This window comes from Hypomesus transpacificus, chromosome 19 (assembly GCF_021917145.1).
Source record: "Hypomesus transpacificus isolate Combined female chromosome 19, fHypTra1, whole genome shotgun sequence".
Lineage (NCBI taxonomy): Eukaryota > Metazoa > Chordata > Actinopteri > Osmeriformes > Osmeridae > Hypomesus > Hypomesus transpacificus.
Genome location: NC_061078.1, coordinates 13,661,379 through 13,675,607, shown reverse-complemented (window position 1 = coordinate 13,675,607; position 14,229 = coordinate 13,661,379). Strand labels below are relative to the sequence as shown.

General features: G+C 44.0%; 1 protein-coding gene and 1 long non-coding RNA gene across 5 annotated transcripts; both read right to left on the bottom strand.

Moving 5' to 3' along the window:
* Positions 1 to 49: 49 nt before the first annotated feature.
* btbd10b (BTB (POZ) domain containing 10b) lies at positions 50 to 4,348 on the bottom strand. Of its 4 annotated transcripts, XM_047041472.1 has the most exons (9): positions 4,144 to 4,348; positions 3,773 to 3,917; positions 2,599 to 2,792; positions 2,111 to 2,423; positions 1,777 to 1,879; positions 1,128 to 1,248; positions 792 to 989; positions 595 to 705; positions 50 to 460 (listed from the first exon to the last, which is right to left on the bottom strand). In XM_047041472.1, exons 2-9 carry the CDS (start codon positions 3,868 to 3,870, stop codon positions 129 to 131), a joined length of 1,470 nt encoding a protein of 489 aa, XP_046897428.1. In that variant the 5' UTR covers positions 3,871 to 3,917; positions 4,144 to 4,348; the 3' UTR covers positions 50 to 128. The 4 variants fall into 4 exon arrangements, with proteins under 4 accessions (XP_046897428.1, XP_046897430.1, XP_046897429.1 ...); XM_047041474.1 differs by lacking the exon at positions 3,773 to 3,917 and having other exon boundaries at positions 4,144 to 4,347; XM_047041473.1 differs by lacking the exon at positions 4,144 to 4,348 and having other exon boundaries at positions 2,599 to 2,818; positions 3,773 to 3,861.
* A 487-nt stretch (positions 4,349 to 4,835) lies between these two features.
* Positions 4,836 to 5,857, bottom strand: LOC124482238. The gene is made up of 3 exons (XR_006957720.1): positions 5,767 to 5,857; positions 5,526 to 5,614; positions 4,836 to 5,411 (listed from the first exon to the last, which is right to left on the bottom strand). It is a non-coding gene; the product is annotated as an uncharacterized LOC124482238 (long non-coding RNA).
* Between the last annotated feature and the right edge of the window lie 8,372 nt (positions 5,858 to 14,229).

Here is a 14,229-nt window from a genome sequence, read left to right as displayed (position 1 = left end):
GGGGGGTGGTGTAGGGATGGAGGAGGGAACGTATCAGGGGGAGGAGAGGCCAGGGTGGAGGGAGGGAGGGAGCATAGAGCAGGGGAGGGAGGGGGGTCCAGGTGAAACGAGGGAGGAGGAAGGTGCCGTCAGACACCGGGCGAGGGGGCGTCGGGGTCAGGCTCGTTGTTGTAGTTGTTGCTGTAGTGCTGGCCGCCTGGGGGCTGGTTGGGGAGGATGTCCAGCTCGTCCACCTGGGGTCCAGGGTGCATGACCACCAGCTGGTCCTGGGGAATGTCTGCGGCTGCCGCCGCCAGGTTGGTGATGGACTTGCTCTTCACACACTGGAAGTCCACGTGGCGGCTCTTGCCCTCCTCCTTCTCCCAGGACATCCTGATGAAGGGCCGCTGGACGTAGTTGTAGATGACCTCTGGGCGACCCCCCGGGCGCTTCTTCACCTTCTCCTTATACGTGGGGTAACCTGGGAGGAACAAAAGCAGCGCAGACACTCAGATCACAACTTCAGACATACAGAGATTAGAGTTAATATATATATATAATATATATGTGGGTGTGTGTTTATATATATACACACACACGTTTTTTATATCGTACCTTCAATGCCTAATCTGATTTTCTTCAGTCCTCTCTCCTTCAAAACGGATTTGGCAACATCTCGGTTCTCTATGTACTTGAAGAACCGATACAGTTTCGTACTGTAGATGACTGAAAAGACAAACAGAACGGAACATCGAACAAAGTCATTTGGTTGAGTGCAGTCCCAGTGTGTGTGCGTGTGCGTGCGTACTGACTCTGTGAGTACTCCTCTCCCATCTGCGGTGGGTACTCCTCGTCCCAGTCCACCACGTCGTCGTCCGTCAGCACCACCACGTGACACTCCCTCTCTCCGCTCTGGGCGCTGGCCACCATCAGGGGCACCACCATCTCCTCCAGGTAGAACTCAAACTGCCGCCGTGCGCCGTCGTTCGACAGCTCGTGCATCAGGGCACCTGGAGACAGCGCGACGGCAGGGCAGTCAGGTGATGTGTACTACGTTTACACACACACACGCATATTCTCTGTGAAAAGAGTGCCCCCTAATGGGTTGACAGGGGACTGTTGGGTCCGGGGAGGGGAGAGTGACTCACTGAGGTCTCTGCACTTGATGGTGCTGTAGTCAAAGGAGATGCACAGATAGTCACATGCCTCCCGGAGCTCTGGGATGGAGATTCCATCGGGGCAACGGATAATCCCAGATTTGTAGTAATCCTGTCAATTAGAGAGAAAAACAAACAGCCATTACAGATGGGCTTTACCTACTTAAAACACACACACGCATGCAGTGACGCATCCACACACACACACACCCACAGTCTACCTGCGCAATTGCAGCCCTTTCCATGTGTCCTCTCCTAAAAACAAAGAGGCAGGGCCGTGACCGCTCAAAGCTGTGGATCTCTGCTACCCGAGGACTGCAGACTACACAGTGAGAGGTGCAGCAGGACCGGAGCCTGCGCTCTGCAGCTGCCCCACTGGAAACAGTCCCCACTCCAATCAATCTCATTCTCCATGATCACATCAGCCGTGAACATGAACACATGAACACAGCCTCGTTCCTTGTGTCTTTGCACACGTTTCGAATTGCGTCCACGTTAAGTTTATCACTTCAGGATAACAATGCATAGCCAGGACGATAGACCGACAAGAAGCCAAGCCCGAGGCGTTCCTCATGGGTAGAATGCCGATGGTTAGTGGTTGAATGCGCTGGTGTGTGTTGAGTGAGAAAGTGGGACTGACCAGGATGGCTCTGAACACCGTGGAGCTGATGCCCTCCGCCACCTCGTACTCTCCCTTCTCATTGGGCCGCGTGAAGTTGTGTTCCCTTCCCGATCCAAACATTCTAGAAAACACACACACACACACAAAGAGGGCACGTCTCAGTTTGGAGCACACCCAACACTTTCTCACGTCACGATGCCCTCCACGGACATGGAAGGCACCAGGTCACAAGGCTGAAAATGATCCCCAAGTATTTTTGAAATAAATCCTTTTTAACAATGAGCTGAATACAGAAAGTAAGCCATGAATGTGAGGCCAAAGAAGCAGAAGGTGAGGGGGGGTGTCTCCTCACCTGCCCAGCATCGTGTTAGGCTGTGCCGTGAAGATAGAAGGGTCCACCACAAAGCGCGTGTTGTCCACGATCAGAGTGACCCTCTCCGAGGTCCTGATGCTGCGCGTGCCCACCACCTCCTTGGCGTTCTCGTAGACAAACACCATCTCCCCCTGGCCCAGGCTCAGGCTCTTGAAGGTGCCCTCGGAGCCCGACAGGCTGCTGTGGCGGCTGCTGGCCACCCCGCTGCTGCTGCTGCTGCAGCTGGAGCCGCTGGGGGACAGCCTCTGAGGCCGGGGGCTGCTGGGCCTGGAGGACGGGGCCCCCTCCCGCTCTGGACACGGGGGGAGGGGGGAGATAGAAGCACAGTGAGGACTCTCCCGGGGCACTCCCTTCCTCTGCATGAAACGGATGTCGCCTTACTGAAAATGTGCACCTTCAAACCCTACCGGGTAGAAGGATTCGAAAAAGGATGTTGTTGTGTTTTTCCCGGTGTTTTCTCTACTCACCACTGTATTGCTGGCGTGTGGGCGACGTGACGTTCCTGATGCAGGGCGTGAGCTGGCTCTCTCCCCTCTCGTGCGAGGAGTCTCGGGAGCGGTCGCTGGAGCGCCGGCGGTCGCGGGAGAGATCGCTGCCCCCGCTGGCCCCGTGCAGGCTCATCTGCCCAAGGTCCTCCGGCCGAGACGAGCGGGACTGGGAGCTGAGCGGGACGGCAGGGAGAGCACTCTGAGCAGGACGGCAGATAAGGCCTCCAATGAAGTTACAGTACCTCTCTCTCTCTCTCTTCCCCCGCTCGGCCTGTGTGTTGTCCTACTATTACAGCCTGCAGGTCACAAAGATCTCTGCGGCAGCAGTGAAACTCAAACCCCCAGTCTGCTGTCATTGGATAGACCCCTCGGGAGCAGCCTGACTGTCAGCAATGAAAGCGTCTCCCGGCGGGCTGGCATATTCCTAAAAATCCCTGTTGACATCTCAAAGATGGCCATTGCGACACCTCCAGCATGACACACTGCCTAGATGTCGGCTAGGCACAGGAAAATTAACAATACCAAAAGATCAGGCAAAGACTACTGTCTACACGGTGAGAAAGAGCATGTCTAGAAAAGCCTCCATGTAAGGCAAAGTAAAAGATACACCGTGTTCGACGGTAGTGAAGAGATTGAATATTAAAGTGAGTTTAAAAAGCCCTTTCTGCGTAGGCAGACCACTCAGCTACTCTACTGCCTACATTTATAAAGGAAATAGCGGTGAAAATGCTGGAATAGATGGAAAACTGATTTTCCACGACATGTTCTCTTTATAAGCACGATCTCTGCGTGTCCGAGAATAAATAACAGCACTCAGACTATTCAAATATTAATAATGTTGTCAAAAGGACTCCCTAATAGTTGTGTTTTTACACAATATAACCTCCAAGAAAAATGTGAACCAAGACTGACCAGATGGACCACTGCTATACCATTCCATGACAGTCTGTGTCAATACATTTAAAGCTATCATGATGAAATTGTTATTAGCCAGAGTACCATTTCACGTCACATTGAAAACGCTTTAAATACCAGTTTTAGCACGATTACAGTAACTGGATTCTTCACTTTGTAGATGATGAAAGCCCAAAGGAGCATATAGGAGTTATTTCATATCCTCCACAGCCTATGTTGTTGCTAGTTGGCTACATACCTCGGGTGCTTGCAGAGTTTGCGAGGTCTGGAGGTTTTTCTTTCCCAGTTCTCTGTATCACTGGAGTTGCTATCATAGGACTGTAAACGTGCTGCCATCACCCGTGCACTGAGACATCCAGTATGGATTTTTTACCGTTCATATCCTGACAAAACAATGATTCAGCGGATTAGCTCGGTTTGTACCGAGTGGGCTACAGGCAATATGTCCAGTGTGACATCCTGGTTTCACTCACGCTAGTCTAGACGAGCAACGGTCCTAGCTTCGCTAGCTAGTAAAATAGCTAACCAGTGGGATGGGCTAGCTAGCGAGCGTTAGCTTGCTAGTTGAGGAGGCTAGCTAACCATGACATGTATCCCCTTCAAACTTACCTAAAACAAGTTTACAGCCTTTTAAATTCGGGTATTCTGTCAGTCATACAAAGCCAAAAAACGAACACATCCTCCAAATTGTCATTTGAAAATGAAGAATATTAAAAGAACAGCGTATTCTCTTGTTGAAGAATGCGTCTGCCTTGAGCATTTTCCCCTAAAAGGAATTGTTGTCGTTCCCCGAGATGACCACTATTCTCGCGATATGACATTTGTTTCCGCCTACGTGTATCCAGTTTAAATTTCCTCATATCAATATATTGTCCTGACCTTGTTTCTGGAACACTGGCACATTTTATTTACAAAGTGGCAGTTTTATTCTTAAGAAACACTGTGCCATCCTGTACTTGACAGCATCTTGTCAGATGAGTAGATACGCGATGAAGTCCTCCAACAGGTTTTCTGAATATCAGACGTTACGGTAGCCTACTACACAGTGCAAAGTTTCACTTTGTAATACAAACAAACAAAAACAAATCACATGATAATTAAACAGTTGTATTCTGTTTATTACTTAAGTAAAAAATATCAAGATGGGATACATAAAAAAGTTATCACTTTATGATTAGGAAATGTGGCCCACATTTAAAAACATTTATAAGCTTTCACAACTTTTACAACTAAACTTGTGGTACATAAAAAAAGTATAAGAAACACTGGCGACAAATTGTAACATGAGACATGTGGTCGTTGCAAAAGAGCAAGAGGTCATCTATAATTGTTTTATGAGCTACCTGTTCTGAATGTTTTGTTTTGTTTTTTGGTCCTTGCAGTGTCCATAGAACATATTTTCAGGCATTTGTGTTCATTCAGATCCCTTGAAAAAGATGTATCAACTCAATAAATAAGATAATAAATAATCATATAAAAAGACAAAAAATACATACATAAATACAATCAATAAATACATAAAATAGAAACATAGTGGGAGTCATCAAATATTAACCTTCAACAGACTCCTATGTTATAAATCATTAAGTTTCAAGGTAAGATGCACAGTTTTAGTAGGAGGTATTTCCTTGTGTGGCTTAAGACTTACAATAATATAAGACAAACCCCTTGAATGGGTTCAACTGGTGACCAGATTTGTTCCCATAAGATCATCAAGATAGAGATTACTGATTTTCCCTGATCGTCCATGCTGGGCTTTGGCGTGTGAGGCAGCAAGTATATCCTTTAATTTTGACTGCAGCCAGTCCTGTCTTTCCCCCACCTGTTTGTGCACCTGCATGTTGTGCATGAGCTGCACCTCACTGATGGACCTTTTTCTGTTGATAAGTTGAAACAATCGAGTCTTTAGTAACACCCTGTCTAGAGTCAGAAATTCTGTAGAAGCAGCAGTCAAATAAAATGGTGTTTTGGTAATTTAAATGCGAACATACCTCATGGGCCTTGCATCTGTGCGTAAACTGGAGATAAATAGTATCAAAACAATTGTGTCCAAGGATCTGATAGAAAGCATGTTGATCTCCTGCAAACATTTGGAGAAAATATTGAACATAGTAAATACTAGATTATATTAGGCGTATTCAAAACACGTATTCACATATTGTATACCTTATTTCATAAAGAAAGTTCTACGGCTTATTAACATTGCTAGTAAATGCTAAAGAAAAATCTCACCAGTTTGTCTCTGTCCTTAGTTCTAGAATGTTTGCTTCTGTTGTATTCCGCTGAGGACGTCTAGTCTAACCTGTTGATCAGTCTTTCATGTACTTTGACAAAGTCTCTCTTCTTTTTATACGTTGCCCTCCCCTTGGTCATTGATGAGCCACTTTCATTATTGATGGTGATGTCACCCCTTCAATGGCATCTGCATGACGACACCTCCACCAACACTCACCACTAATTCAGTTTTCAACACCTCTGCCAAGTGCCTTGCTGGTCACACTCCTTTTGAACCTGCTCCATGTCCGTCCATCACACTGTATAAAGGGTCTTTACTGAAGAAACCCAGGGGGAACTTTGGGGAACAAATACAGCTTTTTTCCTTTGAACCAAGGATACGTGAACTGAGTCATTCAGCCTGCTGTCAATCAGTGTAATCACAGTCAATCACAGTGTCTGACTGTCATCTAATTATAGAACATTGTTCATGATATGGTTCACTCCTTTGCATGGCTGAAAGGGGTAAATGAGGTCTTGAAAAGGGCTGTTTATAGACAACACCAAAGCAGAGGCACAATTGGAACCTTCAAGAGAAAATATATGGTCAGTATTGGCCAGGACAACATCACCCTGGAGAACACGACTGGCATTCGGACACATTAGGAAGGAAAGGATCTAAGGAGTGCACTCCCTGGCCCGTGACATGCCAAAAAGCACCCTGACTTCATGGGGAACGTAGTTCCCAGTCTATGACGTCCAAACTGCACCGTGAGTTCAGGCTTAAACGTTCCTGTCCAAAGAGGTACCCTGCAGTTTTCCCGCACCGTAAACCGTATTTCCGATAAAGCTTACGATCACAGTGTGAAACATTCGACTGGCTTTACTTTTGGTAGCAGCAGTGAAAAGGTTAAGTGCTGCATATCCATCCCACTGAGCTGCTTAGGCACCATATCTATAGCTGCTGGTAGGTCAGCAGTTGGAGCCGGGCCTACCTGCGCCTAACATGATGTATGGCCAGTGGATAACCTTGTCATGCTGTCACAGGACACATTAGGTAACCATGAGCAAAGTTTTCTAAATGTGGCAGAGGAATGGCTATGCCATGACAGAAGGAGCGGGTCCCTCAAAGGACCCAGATCCACTTGTCCCAATGGCACTTCACAGAATATCGCATGCAAAGGACGGATTTCCTTCTAAACAGTGTCCTCTTCTATCTTTTATTCGTTAGCATGCTGCTACTGATGTGTTAAATGTGAGCAGAATAGATCTTTTGACTTGTCCTCAACTCAGTCACTCCTCTGCACGGACGTAAACCCTTTGGAACTCTATTGCGGATGTAGTGTGTGGAAGCGTGAACGGCAGGCAGCACTGGTTTACAGGCACCCCATACTCTAAAGGTCAGAGGTTGTAACAGAGGTGTTATTGCTGTCATGCTACAGGCATCTTCTGTCAGTGCTGATACAATGCTGTCCTGCCTGGGGTTACCGTCGGGTAAGAGAGGTCGTGGGACAGCAGGAGAGAGGAGGTAAGACACCACAGAGTGAGCCAATGGAGAGCTGTTTCTCCAAATTCCATCCATCTTGCATGTAAACAGCTGAAAGTGCTCTGCACCTGTGTGTTCTCCTGGATAGGCTAGGCCTCTCTCACGTGTGGTACAGACCACCAAGTTGTTCTGACTAGCTCATGTGGGCACAATGTGAATCATGCCACTAATGGTATGCTGCTACAGTGGAGGGCCGGGGGTCTCGAAAGGGATTAAGGTGAAGAATTGCTTACAAACCATTAACTTGGGTCACCCTCATGTCACAATGACAGCAATGCCATTGGAAATCACGCAGGTCCCTTTCTATATTTGTATCTGGGAGCTACATAAGCAGAATATAATTTACTATCCATTTAACATTATTTTAAATAACAGGCCATTTGCTCAGGTTCCTCAGAGTTGTGTGAATTGTTAATGACTTGATGAAAACTGCTTTGACTACTTGAATGAAGAACTTAGTTTTGCATGTTTTGGAATTTTGATCTGAAATTATTTAGTCAATATCTTTGTCAGACAGCTTCAAATTTTAAAATACCAACATCAAAATGTTACTGTAACATGCATAACATAGCTTTACTATGTACAGATGCACAGGTCTTCTGTGATGTATGTTTCTGCATTGCTGATATAGTACTCATGGTGCCTGTTCCCAGCACATAAACACTGCTCTAACCCCATTGTATCTGCAAAGGTATGGAAGGGCATACAACACTTTCCTTGAAACCTATAAATGGATTTCTATTTTGTCATGAATTAGGTCACTTCACTTGTATCATCACTTGTATCACATGGCTCAGTATTGCCTGCATGATGAATGCTTAGTACATGTATCAAGTGTATTCTTAAGGTAACAATGTATCTCTTGAATAGGTAAGAGTCCAATGGCCTGCAATGACCAGCAGCACATTATAAAACACTTATATATCAAACTCTTTTAGGCCCTGCCAGCAGCATGTCAAGCCTCCTCTTCTTCAGAAAGAAAGCCATTTGCCTGATCCACATTTCCTCATTGTGGAAGAGAGATACCTTCACTAACTTCCATCCATCACACCTATCTGCTGTTCCCCGCTATCTGACTGTCGACCACAGGTGCTGGAAGAGTGACATTGGGACCTATGTGGCCTTATGACACACTAATGACACTTATGTCACACACGCTTGCTTCACCTCAAGAGACCACTTAAATTGTAGTGTCAACATGGGCGTTGAACCCTGTTTTGGTATGAGGGAATTAAATGGAAGATGACTGCTTTGTGGGCTGTGCCTATTTCTGCCAAAGCTTTCATCTTATCATTTTTATTATGCTGTCACAGATCTCAAACTCACAAAACGGTTTAGCAATCCAGCTCATGCTTTTTGAAGCTTGTGTGAATTACCACAGGGTGGCAGTGTGATACTGTATTGTCAAAGTTATTGTTCTGTAGGAGTCTGGAAATAATGGACTCAAGTGACTCAGGGCTTTTAGGGATATTGTTATTGCTCTGGGATCATAAATATATTTGTCAAAAATCTCATAAAACAATGTTCACCATGTTGATTTCAGACTAGACCTACATTGAAATTACATGTGAGATGGAGAAAGAGAGTACATGTGTTGTCTATTAAACATGAGCAACCTTTCTGTAACAGTATAAAGTGTTCGATTATATTCTTTATTCCTTAGAGTATTTTCCATTTGTTAATTTCAACAGGATAATTGAAGACACAGGATATCCAATATAACATATGATGCATAATAATAGGCCTGCTGAACAATCTCTGCCACAGCTTCCTGACTGCCACCACTCAGTCAAAACCCCTCTCTTTCCTCTTTGTAATTCCTGTCAAATTGCAACATCTAATATAAAATATAATCCTCTGCTTTGTATTCGGGGCTCATGTTTTCTCTGTTCCCTGCTTCTTGAGGTAAATCTGCATTTCAGGCACCATCATTAGATTATGTTAGAATTCTGCTGAAACTGCAAAGAAAGCCTTGTCTACCATAAGAAGAATAGAAAAGCAAACAGGCCAGTGCTCAAGCACTGATGTGAGCATGGATGTCTTCCAGGAGTAGCTTCTCACCATGTCTGTGAGATAATGAAACAGAAGAGCACTGGTACTCATAATGAAGAGGGCGGTTCAAAAAATATAATGATTCACCTTTCCACTTGATTTGTCTCTTGAGGGCAATTCATTTGCAGGAAGACATATAATACAGACATAGATACAAGACTCTAAAATACAGAAGCCTACAAAGAGAGAGAGAGAGAGAGAGGGGAGGGGGGGGGGTTCATTAAAAGTTGCAGACTTGGGGTGAACAACAGTGGTCCCAAGATGATTTTCCAATCATGGAATTACATATGAAAACAAATGCTAAAAAGTGCTGAAATACAGCATGGATTTATAAACACAACTGGGTTCATCCCTGACTAAATTGTGTAAAATTATAAGGATTATGGATGGATTATTATGGACTACATTCACAAAATACTGCCGAACTTAGATTTGTGTTTTTCCATTCATGACCCGAAGGCTGATGTCCTTATCAGGTTCCTATGACAAAGACAACACTGCTCTGTACGGAGAAAGGGCTGACACCTCTGGGAGACTGAGATCCCTTTTCTCAGCTACCTGTGTGAAGGGGTGTTAGACTTGTCACCTGGGGCTTCCCTGTGAATTGTTAGATGTGATATGAAAAGGAACACGACCAAGGGGCTTAAGGATGGGAATGAACCCGTTTGAGAAAGAGATCCCTTGGGCTGGATCTCTAGAAAACAGAGAGATCCTCTATTCTAGTGCTCGTAGCCGTCCTGCATAACGCCAATCAGATATGACAAGAACGAATGGAGTTCATCCATTTCTTACTGTATTAAAGATTGTGGTGAATATTTTATTTCCCAATGATGTATCATCATCTTCGTGCCAAAAGATGAACACACAAGCACAAATGTATATATAGCGTATTTAGATGCAATTCCATTCTGAAGTCACCAGATGTCCCTATGAGTCTACAGAATGACCTTAACTGTACAGAACTTAATGTCTGATGGACAGTCATATCAGTGAAATAAGATCCATTCTTCTCTGTGTATCAGTATATCTGCTTCTCTGATTCTTGGTTGAAGCCAATCCCGCACACTTATAGCTTGATTTCAGTTATGTCAATGTAAAGGGGAGGTACTTGTGATCAATAGGTGTTCAGTAATTGGAATTCTGTGGGTGAGGAAAGCGGCTCGCTTGGTTTCGATTGGGAGTCCAGACATTATGTAGTTGTGAGATTTATGATCTTCTCCCCACATTCATTCTTCAAATGAATTAGCAATCTTGCCATGTGGGAATGTAAGTAAGAAATCCCATCAGACAAAAATTACATTCAATTTTTCCATACAGGTTCCACTTTCTCCAAAGATCTAAAGCGATACGAATGATTGAATGATTGTTATATTGATCATTTGCAATTCAAACTGCTGATTTAGGCTTTAGTATAATGACAGTAAGGCTATTTTTGAACTAAAAGAGCCCTCAAGCTCTGCTGCTTTAAGCATGAAAGAGATGAAGTTAGAAAGTACCTGTATGAATGAAGCACTTTATTTCTGCACATCTGGGAGTTCTGCTTCGCCCTGATGATCCCTGGTTCATTGTAGATGAAGTGTGTGAGGGAGATTTTTGAAATGTGGAAAAACCTGTGGAGGACTAACACACACACACACACACACACACACACACACACATACACAAAGACACACACACACAGATGCACTCGTACACACAAACACACACACACACACAATGGTGAATGATGATAGGCAGGCTCTCTGACAGCCAGTAGGCTGAGAGATGGAGATTCAGTCTCTACAGAAATGGCCTGTCAAACACCTGACAGAGTGACCTGCCTTCCAACAGTTGCACTACACCTACACCCGTCCAAAGTTACTCATCTGTAAAAAACTCTCGCCCAATAACCTTTTCTCCACGAATGGGGGTGAATTTCGATATACAAACCCTTACATCATCCCCATTCACAATAGATACATCTACAACTCGCCAGTTATAGATTCTCTCAGTGAATATTCTGGATAGAGATCACTTTAGGTGTGACATGATGAGTAACAGACAATACAAAAAAGAAGTAAATATAATAAGTATATATATAAGTATTTGTTACACAGAGACATACGTTTCCTCAGATCAGCCATTGTCACTTTAGAGCAAAGTGAGCCAAATTGCCCCACAGCTTAGTGACACGAACACATGTCAGATTGATAGTTAAGTGGCTCATCATGAAGGGGACATTTCTATCATGATTGAAAGATGTGGCTGTTTAATCTCCCTCAGTTACCCAATATGAATGGATCCCTGATTGAAGCGCTGGTGTATCCAAACTTAGAAACACCTGGGCTAACTGACTTCTGTATGGAAAAGTCGGGCAGCAGAGTGGCATTTTCTTTCAAATGTAAGCATAGAAAGCCATAATGGTGTTAGGAGATCGTTGAAGATTGGGCTTAAGAACAAGGACAAGTTTTATTTAGGAAAAATGTTTATGTAAATGCATGGAAAGCAAGGAATGTAGCAGGAAAGATTACTTTTGTGTGTGATAAGCATGCTTGTATTTTCTTGTTTTTACATTTAGAGTGAAATCTTCTCTGCTATCCATAATTGCAAAGAGAGAAATGTGCCATCTCTGGACACTAGAATTTAATACCAGGCTGTCAAGTGGTGTTTGATCGATATTAGCTGTGGACTGAATCTTATGACTGGGTCTAAACTCTAGATATTGATCGGGAAGGGTTTGCTGGCGTGTGTGGAATACTGAGCCTGAGAAGCTGCCTCACACACTGACTGCAGCACGAGCTTTTTTGTTCCGTTTATTACAAACCATTACTTTGATGACTTTGTGACCTGAATTTCACAGAGCACACTGTGTATGGACTCTGGACGGGAGTATTTCTAAGTCTAAGTGGTGGGAAGCGTCTAGTAGGTTGCTAATAATTATAGAACCTGTAACTATATTTATATTATTAATTATTCAAACCATGACACCGCGACATTCTTTGGCAATTTGAGCATCAAACATGAATCATATGTTACTGCTTGGAACAGTAATAAAACATGCTGATCAGGACGCAGAAGTCTATATTATTTGACTACTCAGCACACTTGTAGAATTCCCTGTGCACTCATACACTGTTTGACAACATACACTCTTTATACCAGAGATGTGTAAGGAGGTAAAAATGTGAGAGGTGAATTTGTTGATCAAGTTCTGAATCCACAGTCAGAAAACTCATTCTCTGGTGAGAAAGGGGTTCGTAAACGCACGGTCATTTCAAAAGAGCTGTCGGAGCACAGAGGGCCATTGTCTGGGGCATTGGCAGTGAGACCCAGACACACACTCTGTAGACAATCAAAATGAAACAGGAGTGTGATGGCACCGATTTTCAGATCAAGCAAGAAGCCACTGCCTGATGGGATGTTGGGTGTCTGTGTCAGTTTGAGGTTGATGGTAGAAATTATGGCTAAAGTATCAATGCTGCCTGCTCCGAGACCTTCGCTACTTAGCAAAATCAGAGTAAGAAGCAAGTAAATCAGGGTCAATCAGTTCAAGGAGGTAATGCTTTCTTTCTGAAAATGTATGATTTGAATGAATTGACCTCTGAATGAATATAGAACATGTATTTAGAAGCAAATAGACCACCACTCATCCTGTGCTCAAAACTACATTGCAGGATTCTACTTAAAGATGGAGACGAGGAGAGAGAGAGGTGGGGAGAGAGAGAGAGGTGGGGAGAGAGAGAGAGAGAGAGAGAGAGAGAGAGAGAGAGAGAGAGAGAGAGAGAGAGAGAGAGAGAGAGAGAGAGAGAGGGAGAGAGAGAGCACGGGGAGCCTTCAGTAACCAAGGTGCTAGGAAGGAAATACAGTGATCTGCATGCCTTTGATCATGCCTATCTGTTGGGCTACAAATTAGGTTAGCTTGCTGCAGACTGACCTCATTTAGATGGGACTGAATATTTTAGCCTTGAGTTGTGGATGTCATGTTCAAAAATGTCCATGATTCATGTGTCCTACAACCCCAGAAATTTCATATTTTGCTTTAAATATTACTCAAACATTCTTCCAGAAGTGAGACCCAGATTTATACCAGCATACTATTGATTTGGGTGCCCACGTCACCGAAACTAAGCCTGTCTATTTCACAATTGTTTATTGACGTCTATTTCACAATTCTTTTCACAGGTAAACATGCAACATGAATGTGTTTAACAGCAAGTAGGCTCAACTGAAATACAGATATATTTCTATACAGAGCCACTAATTACCAGTCTTCACTGTGTAGTCAATGAGTTGTAATTAGTCTTTCAGGGTGACAAATGCATTGTCAATAGAGGTCAGCAGTGGAATGCTGGCGTGACAAACATTGTTGCAGAGTTTGCAGAGGAAGAACGCACTTGTGAACACTGAGATTCAAACTGCGTTCATGTTTTTTAGCTGTTATGATATTGGTCAAATGTGTATTCCAAATGTGTCATGCACTCAGGACATCTGGCATTTTGTCTGCAGTGATACAGCAACTCTGAGGAGAGAGACAGTGGATTGATGAGCTGACATAACCTCACCACAGTAGAAATGAAATGAAACGGAACTCTTTTCATTGAAGGTGATCCGAAATGAACCTCAAACTGTCTCAGCCATTCACTTTCTGCAGTGTCTGAGTTTGCATAGATCTAATGTCTCATGATTCCAACTGCTTTTGTCATCCTTGCACAGCTAAACATGAGAAACACGTCATTAACAATCTAAATAATGAATTGCTTTTATGGCTTGGCTATTCACCAAGGGTGACTGCCTGAGGCATGCAAAATAACACACTGCATCACCACCAAGTAATACCAGCAAGTATTCTTGGGATGAATAAAATGGACGGCTACTGTGTAGTAAGATCAATGGCCATGTTGGTG